At 42.5% G+C, this 19,078-nt stretch overlaps 1 protein-coding gene across 5 annotated transcripts in view; it reads left to right on the top strand.

Annotated features, from left to right (window-relative positions):
- Positions 1-19,078, top strand: part of LOC126458564 (protein ECT2) — a 229,105-nt gene that overhangs the window by 118,191 nt on the left and 91,836 nt on the right. For all 5 annotated transcript variants that reach the window (XM_050095689.1, XM_050095688.1, XM_050095687.1 and 2 more), the window contains 3 exons: positions 2,956-3,087; positions 6,043-6,280; positions 6,458-6,576. In XM_050095689.1, the coding sequence (XP_049951646.1) occupies positions 2,956-3,087; positions 6,043-6,280; positions 6,458-6,576 (489 nt within the window). The remainder of the gene's footprint in view (positions 1-2,955; positions 3,088-6,042; positions 6,281-6,457; positions 6,577-19,078) is intronic.

Below are 19,078 nucleotides of genomic sequence, written 5' to 3'. Positions count from 1 at the left end.
CCTTCCATCGAGGGATTCCCATTTGAGTTTCTGAAGTGTCTCTTTAACACAAATTTGTTCCAAATGTGTTGTTCAAACCTACCAGTAATGAATGTAGCAGCCTGCCTTGGAATTGCTTCAATGTCTTCTTTCAATCCGACCTGGTACGGATCCCAAACACTCAAGTAGTACTGAAGAATGGGTTGCACTAGTGAACTGTATGTGTTCTCTTTTACAGATGAACCACACTTTCCCAAAATTCCCCCAATAAACTGAAGTCAACCATTCACCTTCGCTACACCAATCCTCACAAGCTCGTTCCAGTTAGAATTGCTTTGCAACATTATGTCCAGGTGTTTAAATGATGTGACTATGTCAAGCAGAAACTAATAATGCTGTATCTGAACGTTATGGGTTTGTTCTTCCTACTCATACGCATTAACATTTAGAGGTAGCTGCCATTCATTGCATCAGTTAGAAATTTTTTTGATCTTGTATCCTCCTACAGTCACCCAACTTCGACAGCTTACCGTACACCACAGCATCACCAGCACCCAGCCACAGATTGCTGCCAACCCTGTCTGCCAAATCAAGCGTGTATATAAAGAATATTAGCAATCCTATCACACTTCTCTGGGGCACTCCTGATCATACCCTGGTCTCTGATGAATGCTCACCATCGAGGACAATGTACTGGGTTCCGTAACTTCTGAAGTCTTCGAACATTATATATATATATATATATATATATATATATATATATATATATATATATATATATATATATATATATATATATATATATAGTTTGTGTGTGTGTGTGTGTGTGTGTGTGTGTGTGTGTGTGTGTGAGAACCTATTCCATATGACTTTGGCACCAAGTTTTCTTCAGAATTTCTATGGCAAATGCATTGAATTCAGAGATTTGAAGGTGTCCAACATTGGGTTTTTGTCCATTCTACAACTCGTATGGAGTACATTTCAAATTAAGTGTTGAAGTGTTGTTGGAATCCTATTTAGTATTATACAGCATTATTAACTGCATGTGCCATAAAAACTTGGGAATCGTCTTGGCTTTCAACATCATACACGCACTTTCAACAATTTTAGATTAACGCATTGGGATTGTCTGTTCTACTGTGTTATGTGTTGAACAGTTGTTTCTAGCTAAATTTAAAGGCTTCTCACAAGCTGTTTCCTGTCACTCAGATGTGAGTGTTGCATTTGTGAATTCGATCAATGATGTCAGGTTTGTGTCTGGGAAAGTAAACAATCCTGTACCTGGTTGCATCATTTTAATGTGATATAAGAAAATGTGCATCACTAGTTGATTCAAGTGACGCCAACCCACAGACGTCTGAATGTATAAATTCATGTGGGTTCGTAGAATGAATTCTCTCTTCAATGTTGAACTTGCTTTGCCTGCCTTGAAAAAAACTTTTAAATATTGTTACTTGCTTTACAGCTTTCACAGCAGTTTCTTTGTTGTGCCCTGTATTTGAGTTTATGTGCATTCTGTGCATGTGATGTCACTTATTCTCTGACAGTAGAATGTGTCATTTTAGGGGTCAATAATAAAATTTAGTGATTTTGTGAATGAGGGAGCCCGAAATGTGCCTTTTGATGTGTAATATCCTGATTTAAAAGGTTTTTTGTTATTCATAAACATCTAGCTTGGTAAATTTACGCTAAAGCATTAAATTAAAATAAACTTCACCAAAGTTTGCTCAAAAAGTGGATTAATGACCTCAGACAATTTTCTTTATATTCTCTTTCTCTATTATCAATCGCTAAAAATGCAGTGTAAATAATGTAAAAAGCTTCAACCAAAAATATTAATCCAATCTTGTTTATATTGATTCTTAGACAACAATCTTCTGCTTTCTTTCTGGCCTCTTAACATATCCTTCCCATTTCTCATCTTGCCAGAAGCCTCTGTCCTCATCACATACTGCCCTACGGACTGTCCATAACACTGCCACTTTGCAACTTGCATTAGGTATTGAATAAACTGTCTTATTTCCTTATTTCTCATATTTTGAATTCATAAGTAAATGGAGGTTCATATACTAACCAGTCTATCCGTTCCAAAAGTGAAGTTGCATCTGGATTTACTACAGTTGTTTTCCTAGGCCTAACAGATTGGTCCCCTGATGTAGCATCATCATCATTTCTCAATTCAGTTATCTTCTGGACCCCTGCTTTCCTTTCTTTTAGGTCTTTTGAACATAAAAGTGTCTGAAGTTCCATTCACCAGATGTGATCCAAGATGAATGTGGGATTGTTGGCAAAACAATGTCTGCTGCTGCCTTTGTTTTGACAACATTTAAATGATCAATTGTGCTCTACACACTCCTAATGCCCTTTTTTACAGGCAGTTTTATAAAAATATTAAATTCTACTAAAAAGAATAATGGGCCGTCAAATCTTCTTTGGTCTCTTCCTTGTGGATCTAATAATCCCAGTGGTGTTGCAACTATCTGGTGTTGCTTTCTTACATAGGAACTCTTTAAATAATTGTGCAGGCTTTTTCACCATCTCTTCCCCAGATTTTACTATTTCTTCTGTTATACCATCATTAACTCTTCACATGAAACAAATTGTTTTCTTGTGGTGGTACGATGCACTCCTTCTCATTGTCTGTCATCTGATTTCTTGTTTCCTTTAGTACACTGTGTATATCTTTACTATATAACACTGAATCTAGTTGGAAATACAGGAAGAAAATAGTTAAACAGGTCTCACGTACTTTGGTCGCAACATTTGGTCATTGCGTGTCTTATTGAGAGTATCTTGAAGGTAAGTACTAGCCATCCATTTTCTCTTAGTAATTTGTAAGTTTTTCTAGCCTGTTAGGAAATTAATAGTTTTGTTTCAAGATACAATTAATTTGGTTTGAAAACTTAATGTAGCTAGATTTATTTAAGTGTTTGTCATTCAAAGATAATTTTGTATGTTTTCATTTATTCTCTTTAGGTTGTGGATGAATCAAATGTACAAAGCGTTCCTGACCTGACCATTAATGCTCCAATTGTCAAAGCAGAATGGTTTTGGAAGTCTGTACAAAATGAAGCACAAGCAGATGAGAAGGAACATCTGTTTGAAGACGTAAGTAAATTGGTACCTACCATCACCAAACACTGTCTCTTGTAGTGAAATGACGAAGTATATGCATTTTTATTTCTGAACATTCTTTGTGTGATTATCGTGTAACTTTCATGTGCAGGTGAATAAAAATCATTGAGTTAATTACTAACCCATCTCCAGGGAAAAACCTGTATACTTTGCTATGTGCCTGAAAACGAAGAACGAGTGCCTTGAAATTGACTGATAAAAAAAATTGTGATTGGGAAGCTTTTTGACTAAAATATTTCCTTTCGCAAAAACTTTGAACAGTTTTTCTCAATGATTTTCACTTGTTTGCTTCTTTTGGATCTATTGAAGCTTTTGACGAATGATTGTTTCTGTTGCCAGGCATCATTTTCCACCTGTAATCAGAATGCATCTCTGGTTTAAGGTGTTTCTTGACTTGCGTTTGTTCCCCCACCCTCTGACAGATGAGTATCATCTGAATTTTTTCATAGCCCCTACAATAATACCAGAAATATGTGTACAGAGGACACTAGTTGGTAATTCCTGATCCACTAACTGGATCTGTTCAGGTCAGAACAATGTATCCTTTGTTTATTCCAGCCAGCCTCAGTCTTGCTCATTGCCTCCTGCGATAGTACCAGAGATAACCAGAGGAAGTGAACTACTTGGGAACTTCGACTTCCTCACTAATTAATGAAATCTGCTGACCAGTTTTACACAATAATGTTAAGAAATTGTGATATTGTGAAATGTTTATTAGATTTGTTGGCTTGGGTTGTTATTTTCATAGGTATCAAAGTGCAGTGCAAGCTGCAGTGTTGGTGCAATGTAGTCGTGCAGGTTTATGCATATCCTGCTGTCCCTGAAAAATGATTCGTCCAATAGATCACGAACACTTCCTGTCTCATTTAGGTTCCTGCTGACTCCTCAGCTACAGTGAGTTGATGACGTCACTCCTTTCATTATATCTTTCTCCATATGTTTCACCTTTTCCCTGTACTTTCTTTTTTTTTGTGTTCTTCCTAACAGTTCCACACCACACACCTTTAAGTTCTTTCTTATTGTGGATATAAGCTTTCGATGTTTCATATGAGCCGTGCATGTCTCCCATCCCTGCCTGGCCATCTGATGCTGCCCATGGTTTCCTGCTGTTGCTTCAGCTGAATATTGAATATTGCGATGGTTATGTAAACGGACCATGACTACTTCTTTCTCAGTTTTTATTGAATGAAAAACTGCTTTATTTCTTATAACTCTAACCTATCAAATATACCTGTATCAATAGTAAATAAATTAATAGTAATAAATTAATAGTAATAAATTAAACATTTGTTGCTGATTCCACTGCTGTACAAATGTTTGAGTAGTGGAACAAAAACTGTAGACTTGGTTCTTTATTTGGGAACTTTGCATTAACCCTTTTAATGCCATGCGATTTTCAAGGTATCAGCTGAAAAGTGCCAGGCGATTTTGTAGTGAATTGCAGAAGTTTGTTAAACTTACCATAAAATCTGAACCGTTTATCATTGGACCTTCGTTTTGTTTTTCTTATGTAGCTAGTACCTTCAGCTACAGGAATATTAGCAGAGTACACTATTAGGCCTCATACTTCTAAAGAAAACAATATTTGTATTAGAGTTTTTGAGTGGAAAAAAGTAAAACTTTGGTTTTAAGTCATATTTAGCCACATGTAAAATAATTGAATTTAAAATTTGTGTTCATATTATCAGTCTAAATAGTATTCTGAATGATGTTATATTTGTTTGTGTGTTTGTGTCACATATTTTAGAAAATAATGCACCCTGAAAAAACTGATGCGAAAAATGGGTAAAACATCTATAATTTTGTCACTAGTTCCAACAGAAAATAACATATACCAATTAAGTTTTAGGATCATTTATTGACACACAAATGTTGACCAACAGATTTGGGATGTAATCCCTTTTTACTTGTCTGTCAAGTGTAAAAATTTTGGGAGCAACTGAAATCTATTTGCGAAAACATTCGGGAAAACCATGGATTTGCCATATCTCCGTTTGTTGACCAGTAACTAAAAATTGTTGGTTTCTTTACGAGTCCCATATTTAGTATTAGTGCCACAAAAGCCCTCATTTGTGGCCTGTGGTATGATACCAGTTTCTCACACGAGAGTTCACTGATAACTTTACATTTGCTTCGAGAAATAGCCAAGCATGTCTGTTTGTTTCCATTGCCATTAACGTAAACACTTGCACTGAAAAAAAAGTTAAAAAAAATCAATTGGCTTAGAATTTATTGGTACATGTTTGGGGCCTGGTAATTCCGAAAATGTGAAGCGGTGGGGAGCAGGATTGTCCAACTCATCCGTTCCAATTTCAGCAAACGTGTTGCTGGCTGCAGTCAATCTTTCAACATTGTCTTCATCGTTGCTGGGTGCAGATTCGGCTATTGATGACTCGCATGATGTGATATCACCACTAGACCACTCATAGATCAATCCACTGTCCGAAAAACCTGCAAAATCGTTCTCCCTTTCACTACTTTCTGTGGTATACATCACACTCAAACGAGGCTTCTTGCTTGGTGGCGGCATATTACCTTTGAAATGAACAAAACACAACCATGTGTTTGAAACTCTAAAATATCGATTATTGGCATCGACAATCAAAACGAAGTACCTGACGACTATCTTTTGACCTTAGTTTGTCTTCACAACATGAATATACCACGATCTGTGCCTCAGTTTGAAAGAAAAGTGCGCGTAAATGGCAGTACAATTAGATCGTACCTGGCACTTTCCGCACGTACCGCACGATCCGATTGGATCGTATTTGGCACTGCAAGGGTTAATACCTGCCTAAGTTATAGTTGGTCAATGAATGTGAACACCTGTGTGGTATTTGAAATTCGATTTTCAGCACCACACAATTTCATTCATTCCTTCATCATTTTGATTTTGTTTGCTACACTCTAGTTTCTATTCTTCTCCAGTACTTAGAAACAGCTCAGAGTCCAGCAGGCTGGCGTACCTCGCAGGGTACTCCATCTTCTACAGCTTCTGTTCGTGCAAGGAAGCGGAAACGCTTAAGAGATGTGGCATCACGCCTACTGCAACAAAATGAATCTCCAGCCATTCACAAAAGGAGATCATCAGTCAGTGATGCGGGTCTACTCAGTATGAGTGGATCATTCCTTGACTCATGTTCTGCAACACCTGACAAACAAGATGGTAAGTTCTCCTTTTTTGTTACACACATTTTAGTACTTACACATTGTCATGGTGCCATGACTTCTAGTGTGGGAAAACAGTCTCTTACTACTGTCTCACGATTTTTGAAAGTCATTATTTTGCTGACCAGGTTTAACATATTTTATGTTATGAGCTTGTAATACCTTTATATTTCAGAAGTTGAAGCTGTGCTTAGTGAGACACCAAGAAAAAATTTAAGCCCTCGTCAACAAGTATTCTTCGAGCTTCTGCAGACAGAGTCAAATTATGTGGGAATCCTTGACACTATCATGACGGTAAGAAGGTTTTGATAGTTATTCGAGTAAGCTGTGTGTCTAAGTAACTCTATCACATAAAATGTAAACAAGATTATCCGACTCCAAATATGAATGTGTATACATAAAAAGCAGTCTTTCTTCTTCTTCTTTTCTAAGCACATTTTGTCCATACAGGAAAAAGGCGCAAAATTTGTGTTGTCACATTCCCAGACTTTCTGGGGAGAGAAAGAGAAAGATGATAGGAATAAAATATGGAAAGGGGGGGGGGGGGGGCTGTAAATGGGATTCTGTTGCCACTCTCGGAAATTAATAGATAGTAATAACTGAATCGTATATGTGAGTAAGTGAGGGGTAAATGGGATTCTGTTGCCACTCTCGGAAATTAATAGATAGTAATAACTGCATTGTATATGTGAGTAAGTGAGGGAAAGGAATGATGATATAAAATAAGGAGTGAAACTTCCGCATACTTGTGTCAACTTTCCAGCAGCCAAAAACTATAACATCAAAGCCACAACATCTGCAGTCCTCCATCCCCACCCCTCCTCTTTTTGGACACCATCCAGTACAACTAAGACTTAAGTCAAGAAAGAGCTTTCTGAGAACAACCAAGGTGCTTGCAGAACCACTTAAGGAAGGAAGATTTCAGGAGTAGTGCAACAGGAGCCAGCACAGCAAAGACTGGCTGGTACCAACTGAGAGAGTGCCCCCTGGCCACACAGAAAACTGTGCCATTTGGAAGACACTCAGCCGACTTTGAAGTGGTCACATGGTGCAGATTCAACCTACGCAGATGGGCTACACAGTTAGCACAGTGTGAGTATGGTTTTGAACAGATCACCTATTGCAATGCAGTGTGTGCCCAACTACATGCATTGCCAGAGATCAGGTAAGGCTTCAGCCTACACACTCTGTGGCGAAATATTGGTCCAGAAAAATTTAATAAATAAGTAATAGTGACTTCTATTTTTAATTATTGTTACACATACTCTTAAATTATTGTATGGAAAACCCAGGATAGGATGTAACAATATTATGAAAAGGTAAGTTGCTACTCACCTTATAGCCGAGATGCTGAGTCACAGATAGGCACAACAGAAAGACTATCACAAATAAAGCTTTCAGCCAGTAACGCCTTCATCAAAAATAGATGACCGGTGCCCCCCCCCCCCCCCCCCCCCCCCCACACACACACACACACACACACACACACACACACACACACACACAGGGGCTCGCTGGGTATGGGCTTGGCGACCCGGGGGTTCCTGAGCTGGGGACTGGTTAGTGCGGCCAGTCCCCCTGCACCATAAGCTCTGGGCATACTTCAGCGACCACCATGCGACGCGGTGGTGGAACGTTGTGTGTCTCAGGGAACGGGGATCTTGGCTTGACCGCCCAGATCACGAGGACGGAACAAACCTCTATAAAAAAAATCTCAATCGCAAGGTGTGTTGCACGCTGATAAGATGCCTGGCTTTTGGGGTGGAACTGTCATTAACAGTGACCTCTGGGGGAACCTGCTTCACCTCAGTTGTATAAGGTTTACTCAGGCACACGGGGCTCTGTCTGAGTGGACCCTTATTTCCCTAGCTGCTTGTGAAACTGAAATGTTCCTTTCCTCCTCCCAGTGGAGTGAGTGGGCTACTGGAAGGTACTAACACCCCAACTAATGAGGAGGCTCGGGTAGCCAGCCCTACAGATGCAAGAGTAAGACAGCACACAGCAGTAAAGAGTATCAGAGCACGGGATGGTAATTAGAATGTGTTTTTAGTAATCAAAAGGAAAGAAGGTAGTTTCGAGATGGTCTCGCCTTTCTACATCCAGAAGGGCTTAGAAGGAATTTGCTGGGACTTTAAAATCTGTAAAGTGGTTGTGAAATAGGATGCTGTTGGTTGAAACATCCAGTTCCCAACAAGCTGTTAACCTACAGAGTGCTAAGTGCCTGGGCAAATATGCCATCGATACAGAGCTCCACAGCACTTTGAACTTCAGCAAAGGTGTTTTGCCGTGTCAGGATCTAGTGGATATTCCTGTTGAAGAGTGAGTGGGCTCTGGAGGGAATTGTGGATGTCCAGAATGTTATGAAAAGGGTGGATGGAAATCTGGTGAAATCTGACTCCTTCACTCTTACCTTCAACGCCCTCGAACTCCCAGAGCATGTCAAGGCAGGCTTTCTTCACCTAAACGTACAGCCTAGCCTTATGTCCCAAACCCAATGTGCTGTTCGAAATGCCAACGTTTTGGGCGTACAACCCTTGGGTGTAAAGGAGAAGCGATGTGTGGAAACTGTGGTAAGGCTGCTCATGAAGGAGTTGGGTGCTCGTCTCCAGTTAAATGTATCAACTGTTCTGGACAACACCCAGTGTGGAGTAGGGACTGCAGAATCTTTTTAGAGGAACACAAAGTACAGGAAATAAAAACTAAGCGTATTCCCTATGGTGAGCCCAAAAAGATTTAAAAGTCCATGCAGCCTCCCACGTTTGCTACGTCATTTGTGTCCATTCTTTAGAAGCCTACTCTGAAATCTGATGTCTCTATGCAAACGGAGGTGGTGAGTGTTGGCACAAACACCTGCACTTGCCAGCAGCAAGTGTTCCAACGCCTGTAACATCCCCCCCCCTCCCCCCCATAACAGCAGACAAAGCTACAGGGGCCAACTTGAGCGAGCCCCAGGCACCGCCTGAGCCTTTTCAGAAGCCCAGCATGGCCATTACCACTCCTCCTCCGGCTCAATCAAAGCCCACAAAGCCGTGAAAAGCTACTGTAAAGCAGCAACAGCAGGTAAAGTCAAGTGGTAAACCATCCAAACTTGTCAATCTGATTCTACATGTTGCTTCTTCTGACTCTTCCCCAGAGCTGATGGAATGTGAGGAATGTGTAGGGCAATCATCTTGACCCATGACTGCCCCTCCACCTGCTCGTCTCCCCACCCTGGTGGAGAGACAGGTTGAAAGTGCCACCCCCATGATAGATGGTTCCCATACTTCAGTGGAATTTGCAGGGGTTCAGGACGCATGTGGAGGAACTTTGTCTACTCTCTCAGGGTAGACTACTGTGTCTCCAGTAGACACTTTTCCGTCAAGTCATACACCCTTGAGCTTCGGGGCTATGTCCTCCACAAAGATGATGCCCTGAGTGGAGAGAGAGCTAGAGGAGGAGACGGTATTTTCGCCAATACCGACTACCACTCCTTGCCTCTCTCCCTTACGATGAATTTACAAGCATTTGCAATATCAGTGCACTTGCATCCTCCGTTGACAATATGTTGCCTTTACGTGCCGCCACATAATGCACTTGACGAAAAGGCTCTCGACGACATTCTTACACAGCTCCCCCACCCCTTCATCCTCTGTGGTGATTTTAAAGCATACAGTGTACTCTGGGGCTCTGCAACTACCTGTCCCTGGGGAGAGCAGTTGAGAGGCTTCTCATGTCTTTGTGTGCATATCTGCTAAATATGGGACAGAGCGCACACTTTTGCACTGCGACTGGGTCATTCTCTGCCATCGATTTCTCATGTTGCTCTCCAGCCCTTTCTCACATGGCTCAATGGGAAGTGGTCACCGACTTGCATGGCAGTGATCACTTCCCCATCTGGATCCACTTGCCAGATGGGATGGGACCCAGTAAGAAGCCGCTGCGATGGGTGCTCCGTAGAGCAGTTAGGACACTTTACTGGCAGGTAGCCCAGTTTGAACACTGTGCCGATGTTGAGGACTGGGCGGATCATATTACCAAAATAACCCACCACGTTGCTGCGGCACCCATTCCACAGTCGACGGGACAGCAGAAGAGGCACCTTGTCCCTTCGTGGTTTGACGAATGCCGCTCTGCAATCAGGACTAGGCATGCGGCTTTGCGTAGGTTCAAGTGTCGGCCAACTGCGGGGAATCTTGCAGCCTTTCAGGTAGCGAGGGTGAAGTGTCGTCATATTATTCGAGAAAGCAAGAAGAGGTCGTGGCAACAGTTCCTGAACACTATTACTCATTCCATGAAGAGTTCTGTAGTATGAGAGAGGTGGGAGGTGCCCCATGGCTGCTGTAATGGGGAACAGCACTCTCCAAACCGATCTGCGAAACATTGCCGAGACAATGGTGGCCTATTTTGCCATGGTTACTGCAACTGCCAGTCAGGATCAAGCTTTCTAGTACCATAGAGTGGTTGCTGAGAGTATTTCCGGTCCACCTCTGATGAAGATTGCAATTGCCCATTCTCCATGTGGTAGCTGGATTCTGCATTGTCTGCGGCTCGTGACACATCCCCTGGTCACGGCGGAATCCATTGTGGTATGCTGCAGCACCTTATTACCGGAAACATAAGTACACTCCTTGCACTTTTTAATGCCATTTGGGCATCGGGTCACTATCCGGACTCATGGCTTGAGGCCTTTTTGATTCCTCTTTTTAAAACCTGGGAAGGACCGTACGCGCCTGAGTAGTTATTGTAGTGTTGCCCTCACTAGCTGCATGGGAAAGACCTTGGAGTTGGTCAGCCGCCACATGGTCTGGATGTTAGAATCTAGTCATCTCCTTAGTCGCTTTCAGTGTGGATTCAGGAGGTATCGCTCCACCTTTGATAACCTGGCCGTCTCAGAGGCGGCAATACAACACACCTTCCTGCACCGGCATCACCTTTTAGGTATATTTTTTTACATAGAGAAGGCCTACGATACTACTTGGAGGCATAGTATCCTCGAGCAGCTTCAAGGCTGGGGTTTTTGTGGCTGTCTTCCCATTTTTATTCGGTCCTTTGTGTCGCCATGTTATTTTCGATACCGAATCGGTGACATTCTGTCTGAGCGCTTTGAGCAGGAGAACGGTATCCCTCAAGGTAGCGTTTTAAGTGCGACTGTCTTTGCCATAGCTATTAATAGTATTACGTCAGCAGTGCAAAGTCCTGTCCAGTATTCTTTGTTTGTAGATGATTTCTCTGTGTTTCTCTTCTCTTCCAGTCTTGCCACGACAACACGTCAGTTGCAACTCGCTCTTCGACATTTGGATGAATGGGCGCAGAAGAATGGTTTTATGTTCTCAACTGAGAAGTCTGTGTGTGTTCTTTTTAACTATTCTCATTCCATTTTAACCTTTCCTGAGTTGAGGATGAGGGTTGCTGTTCTTAATTTTACAGACACAGTGAGGTTTCTGGGCCTTATATTTGGCAGCAAACTTACATGGTTGCCACAAGTTAAGGACCTGAAGAAATGGTCGCTTAAGGCTCTCAGTATCTTAAAATACCTTAGTCACTCTACATGGGGAGCAGACAGGACTTCGCTGCTCTGGTTTTATAGGGCATTTGTGCGATCTCGGCTCGATTATGGGTGCCCAGTATATGGGTCTCCGAGACCTTATTATTTGAAAATGTTGGACATGGTGCATCATGAAGGCATTTGATTGGCCACTGGGGCATTTAGAACAAGCCTGATACCAAGCCTCTGTGCAGAGGCTGGTGAACCGCGACTTCACATCAGGCGACAGTTTCTTATGGTGCACCAGATACATAAAACGCTGTCCACACCATACACAACTGCAAACCATACCGTTGCTCGGCTTCCACTGGCATGGCTTTTTCATTCCCAGCAATGTGCAACGAGGCACTATGGGATTTGCGCACAGGCTTGCCTTTTAGAGATGGAAGCGGCTGGTCTCAATGTTTTACGTCGAGGTTGGAGCAGATTTCCACCCTGGCTCCTCCAGAGACCCAGAATTATTTTAGATTTGACTAATTTTAAGAAGGATAGTACACCAGATTTTACATACCAATCTTGGTTTTTTAACATTTTAGATATGCATCACAGTTTCACAGTCATTTACACTAATGGCTCGAAACACGGGAATTCCCTCGGCTGCTCTGTAGTGTTCTCAGACCGTGTCACCAGGATTCGCCATCCTGCTGAGTATACTATTTTTGCAGCAGAGCTCCACGTGATCCTGAAGGCATTGGAGCAGATGCGTCGTCTTCCTGGCAAACGTTTCCTTATCTGCTCCAATTCCCTTAGTGCCATGCAATTGTTGCAGAACCTGTGCCCAGCTGAGGAGTTCGTCCAGCTCATATCTGACCAGCTGTACTTGCTCCACCAGCGGGGTAAGCAGGTGTCATTCTGCTGGGTGCCTGGTCATGTCGGTATATGGGGCAATGAACAGGCTGATCAGGCGACCAAGGAGGCCTGCATGGGACAGGACGTGACACAGTGTCCTATTCCCTTGCAGTCTTTCGTTTCTGTCCTACACAGGAAGTGCATGCAGTTGTGGGAGAAGGAATGGCTGGCAGTGACTGCCAATAAGCTACGGTTGGTGAAGTCCTCAACCCGGCCATGGTGTTCCTCCTGCCTGTTGCTCAGGCGGGGTGAAGTCACACTCACTCGTCTTAGGATTGGGAACTGTCCTCTCACACATAGCTTTGTATTACAGTGGCAGGATCCTCTGTTTTGTGATGCCTGTTGTGAGCATATCTCTATCCGCCATGTATTAACAGAGTGTGTTTTATACTGTGATGCAAGGGCAGTGGCAAAAATTGGTGGGGATCTGCCCTCTATTTCAGTTCATCATGAGACGAGTGTACTTAGAGTTTTAAAGTTTTACAATGTGTCCGGCCTCTGGCCTAGACTTTTAGGCTGGAGGTTTTAATGTGTTGCGGAGTGGCTGGTGCCACCTTCTTCTTCTTCTTCTTCTTCTTCTTCTTCTCCTCCTCTCTCTCTCTCTCTCTCTCTGTCTCTCTCTTCTCACCCCCCACCCTCTCCCCACCCCTCCCCCTTGCGGTCTGCCAGCCACATCCATCTCCTCTACTAACACTTTCTTCCTGTGTTATTAATGTTTTCCTGCTGATGCCATACTTCGTTGTGGGTCCATGTGGTTTTCAACTCTTTGTTAGATGTGTTTTACTTGCTATTTTATCTTTTTGTATGGGGTATTTTACTGACACCCATCTCAATCTGTTTTTTCGTGGGTGCTAAAGACATCGCCATTGGGTGCCGTTATCACCACTTATCACCATCTACATCCATCCTTCCTACATTCTCAGGCAACTGAAGCCACACTGCAAGCAGCAGCACCAGTGTATGATGGCAGAGCTGACTGTATGGGTTGAGGAGGAGGCAGGGCTGGGGACAGGGAGGTATAGTAGGGTAGGGGTGGTGGACAGTAGGGGGCAGCTATATGCAGTTGCCAGGGCAGGGGAGATGTGACCTGTTGATAACGGTGAAGGAGAGAAGTAAAAAGACTTCGTGCAGTGGTGGAATGAGTGATTTGTAGTGCTGGAATGGGAGCAGCTAAGGGGGCTGGACAGGTGAGGACCATGACTAACAAAGGTTGAGGCAGGGAGGGTTACGGGAACGTAGGACATATTGCAGGGAAAGCTCCCACCTGTGCAATTCAGGAAAGCTGATGCTGGTGGGAAGGATACATATGGCACAGGCTGTGAAGCAGTCATTAAAACAAAGGATGTCATGTTTGGCAGTGTGCTCGGCAACATCGTGGTCCACTTGTTTCTTGGTCACAGTTTGTCAATGGCCATTCATGCAGACAGACAGCTTGTGGGTTTTCATGCCTACATAGAATGCAGCACAATGGTTGCAGCTAGCTTGTAGATCACATGATTGGTTTCACAGGTAGACCTGCCTTTGATGGGATAGGTGATGTTTGTGACTGGACTGGAGTAGTTGGTGATGGAGGACAGGTCTTGCATCTAGGTCTATTAACAGGAATATGAGCCATGGGGTAAAGGGTTGGGAGCAGGGTTGTGTAGGGACGGACAAGTATATTGTGTAGGTTCGGTGGATGGTGGAATACCAATGTGGGAGGGGTCGGAAGGATAGTGGGCAGGACATTTCTCATTTCAGGACATTTCTCATTTCAGGACATTTCTCATTTCAGGACATTTCTCATTTCAGGACATTTCTCATTTCAGGACATTTCTCATTTCAGGACATTTCTCATTTCAGGACATTTCTCATTTCAGGACACAATGAAATGTAGTGGAAACCCAAGTTGCTCCAGTCATGGTGGTACTGAGTTACGAGGGGAATGCACCTCTTTGGCCAGACAGTGGGCTTTGAAAGGTGATGGGAGACTGGAAAGATAAGGCAAAGGAGATTTGTTTTTGTACAAGGTTGGGAGGATAATTACAGTCTGTGAAGGCTTCATTGAGACTATCGGTATATATCAGGAGGGACCGCTCATCACTGCAAATGCGTCAACCCCGGTGGCTGGGCCGTATTGAAGGAATTTCTTGGTATGGAACATGTGGCAGCAGTAGAAGTGGAGGTATTGTTGGTGGTCAGTAGGTTTGATATGGATGGAGGTTCTGGTCCCAGCCTTATAATCCTATCTGCGGACAAAGGCTCCACCACTGTTTTGCACTGCAATGATTACCTGGCAGAAGAACTCTGCTATCTGTCAGATACATCGACCTACAAACCTTGCCACAGTGGCCCCATTCCCGGAATCCAGCAGGACACTCCTCAAATCTTTAGGCCCATCCCAGAACCTCTACCTCGAGGCCATCTCTCTACTCACCCCTACCACTCCCTGCACTCCTAGCTTCTACATGCTTCCTAAAGTCCATAAACCCAACCACCCACGACACTCCAGTGTGCCCACTTACTTTGCCCCCACTGAGAGAATGTCTGCCCTCGTAGACCAACACCTTCAGCCTATTACCCAGAACCTACCCTCCTATATGAAAGATACCAACCATTTCCTCCACTGACTCTCCACATTTCCTGCCCCTTTACCATATGGTGCCCTGCTCATCACTATTGATGCAGCCTCCATGTACCTAACATCCCTAATGCCCATGGCCTTACCGCTATTGAACGTTACCTTTTCCAACACCTGACAGATTCCAAACCAACAACCTACTTTCTAATTGCTATGACCAACTATATCCTCACCCACAATTACTTTTCCTTTGAAGGCATTACCTACAAACAAATCGGGTACGGCTATGGGTATCCGCATGGCACCATCCTATGCCAACATGTTAATGGGCTATCTAGAGAAATCCTTCCTAAACACCCAGAATCCTAAACCCCTCATCTGTTTTAGCTTCATTGATGATGTCTTTGTGATCTGGATTGAGGGTGAGGACACCCTACCCACATTTCTCCAGAACCTCAACTACTACTCCCTCATTTCCGTCACCTGGTCCTACTCAACACAACAAGCCACCTTCCTAAACGTTGACCTCCACCTCAAAAATGGCTACATCAGTACCTCCATCCCTATCAGACCTACTAACCACCAGCAGTACCTCTACTGCGACAGCTGACACCCTTTTCATACCATACCTTTTCATACACCTTTCCATACACCCTAGCCACCCAGGGTCATCGCATCGGCAGTGATAAGCAGTCCCCCTCAAAAATATGCCAAGGGTTTCACTGAAGCCTTAACAGAATGTAATTATCCTCCCAACCTTGTACAAAAACAAATCTCGTGCCGTAAAATGAGAAATGTTCTGCCCACTATCTTTCTGACTCCTCCCACAGTGGTATTCCACCGTCCTCCAAATCTACACAATATACTCATCCATCCCTACACAATCCCTGCTCCCACCCTTTAACCCATGGTTCATACCCCTGTAATATACATAGATGCAAGACCTGTCCCATACATCCTTCCCGCCACCAACTACTCCAGTCCAGTCACAAACATCACCTATCCCTTCAAAGGCAGGGCTACCTATGAAAGCAGTTGTGATCTAAAAGCTAAGCCTGAATAACTGTGCTGCATTCTATGCGAGCGTGACAGCCAACAAGCTGTCTGTCAGCATGAATAGCCACCAACAAACTGTGACCAAGAAACAAATGGACCACCTTGTTGCTGAGCACGCTGCCAAAAATGACATACTTCATTTTAATAACTGCTTCACAGCCTGTGCCATATGGATCCTTTCCAGCAGCACCAGCTTTTCTGAATTGTGCAGGTGGTTCTTCAATTACAGGTCTCACTTTGTTTGTGTAATCTTTCTTTACTGATTGATCTGTAGTGTGTGATAAATGTACATATTTACAATTGTAAGTCTACAAATGGTTGTATTGTCATAATCTTAACTGTATAAAAACACCCAAAGCGGGCTCACTTGCCCAGTAGCTTCTAAGTGTTGGTAAAATATGGTATCCCATTACCAGGTTCATTTATGCTGAAAGCATTTCCAGTTTGTTCTGCTTATCGAATACTTTCGGGAATTGGTAGATAATGCGGCAAGGCTTTTATTTTAGGCCCATCTTCGAACAAAAAATGGCAAATGACTTTGGCATCTCACCATTTTCACTGATGCTAAACAAAAGCACATGGCCAAGTACATTATTAACATAACCAGTGAACTGTCTTGGTTGGTAAGGTCCAGCCCATTTAAATTCTGATAAATCTGGAAGGCATTAGAGTACCTCATCATTTGTCTCTGATGTGACTTTTTCTGTCTGTCTGTCAGCACAACACTTTAATCAGTAACAATGAATTCTATTTTTCAGGAGTACATGACCTAAAAGATGATTTGAAATTAAACTAGTGCAAGGTTCTCTATCTCCCTTTTATGTATGCATGTGGTGTTATACCTAGTGATTGCCAGTATTATTAACAAGAATGAGTGATGAGACTTCACTGGTACCTGCCCCTTCTAGCACCTCACCATGAACTTTTGTGTAACTTCTGCAACCTTATTACACATTCGTTTCTTTTATAAATTATGAGTTGGCTGCCCTGAGAGAAGGTGGTGGGACTTGTCTGAGCAGCCAATGTACTACAAGCTGATAGTAAACTTCTGTTCCCAGTGCTTGATTAGTGTGTATAATATTACATATCATAAGAAGATATTCAGATGCAAGTACATAAGCTGCAATTGTGGTATGTTGGGACAGTATTGCCCCAAGGAATGTAAATGAGCCTTTTCACTGGTTAATTGAAGTTGCTTTACAAAGAAATGTTCCAAAGTTAAAGAGAAACTTGTCTAAATATTGTTCCAAACCTTTAAGATAAAGCAGAGACCATAAAATGCACAGTGTAAGTGAATACATATGTATGCACACTTGAAGCAGTAATCACCAACAATTTGTGATAATTGTAGTAAGTATTGCCGCCAGGTACTACGAAATTAAAGAATAGATAGTGGTCCTGCAGGTTAATCTACTTCAATTTTTGTCCAATTATTAAGGAGATTATCTGCCTCAATAGCTCAGCAGTCAGCAGGGGTCACAGCCATGTGGCGGGGGAAGGGGGTGTTCGATTCCCAGCTGGGTTGCAGATTTTATCCGCTCAGGGACTGCGTGTTCTGCTGTTCTCTTCGTCATTAACATGCATGTCACCTAAGTAGCGTCAAATAAAGACTTACACTAGCGAGCAGAACACCACAGATGGGGTCGCCTTGCCTGTAATACAACTTGATCGTTTCATTAAGGTGGTTTATAAATGGGTCAAATATGTCTAAAGTACAGCAAAAGGATTAATTATTAGACACAAGTACCCGTATAGCTAATTGATGTATGAATGATTCTGATGTGAGAAATAAATAATCACTAGAGTGTCGTCTCTCTAATGGTACTATTTACTTTGCCCTGAGCTACTTTATCTGCCGCAAGAAGAGAAACATATTGCCAGTGAAACAATTCTTCCTGGAATTAAAATATTCCTTGTGTCACAGATTTGCAGTGTGGAGGAAGCTCCTGTCAATGAAGATAAAAGGCCATGTGCTGCCACAATATCATTTTCAGTTATCTGACTGACTTTTATCACTATTCAAATTATGACTGCAGTAACATTACAGCTAATGAATTTCAGAAGCTAACACTGATAACAGACCATAATTACACCATGCAACTAATTTTATTCAAAATAAAACAGTATTTTTAAATGACTTTCTGTATTTTCTTCGAGACAGACTATAAAATTCACAAACCGTTCCTTCTTCCACAATGTATGATATGATATGAAAGACCTGAAGACTAAACTCCCCCCACCCCCACCCTCCCCGCCAAATGTTCTCCGCCAAAGGCATATTATTCTTTTTACCACAGTACAGCTTATTCCTTTCAACATCTTATTATTTATGTTCCTGGTTAACATTGTAAGCCACATTCTACTGTATTTTGGCCAAGGGCTGCATCCATTCTCAGAGCTTACCATCGCAGTTGCGTTCTTCCCCCAACAAAAGTCAAGTTGAGAATGTCTCATTGTTGAAGCAGTAGGAATCGTGCAGTTTCTAGAAGTAAGGAACAATGGAGTTTAACGTCCCTTTGTCATAAAAGGAAACAGAGAATGCCTGCATATTGATGTAAGGTCTTGTAGGTGGGGAGTAAAAACCATAACTTGTTAGCTTTTTTAAAGAAATTCCTGCTATTTGACTGTTAACTGTTTATTTATTGTACACAGTGATGGTTTTGGCTTTGTAGCCATTCTCAAGTGCAAGTTGAAATTTTAAAAATATGTCTGACGTGTCATTGTCATAAATACACATTTCTGGTTTCCCAGATCAGTTGTCATATTACAGGATACGAGTACATAACCAAGATACAGAATATAGCTGA

Source organism: Schistocerca serialis, chromosome 2 (genome assembly GCF_023864345.2).
Source record: "Schistocerca serialis cubense isolate TAMUIC-IGC-003099 chromosome 2, iqSchSeri2.2, whole genome shotgun sequence".
Taxonomy (NCBI): domain Eukaryota; kingdom Metazoa; phylum Arthropoda; class Insecta; order Orthoptera; family Acrididae; genus Schistocerca; species Schistocerca serialis.
Note: the sequence above shows the minus strand (reverse complement) of the source record. Positions and strands in the feature narration are given on the sequence as shown.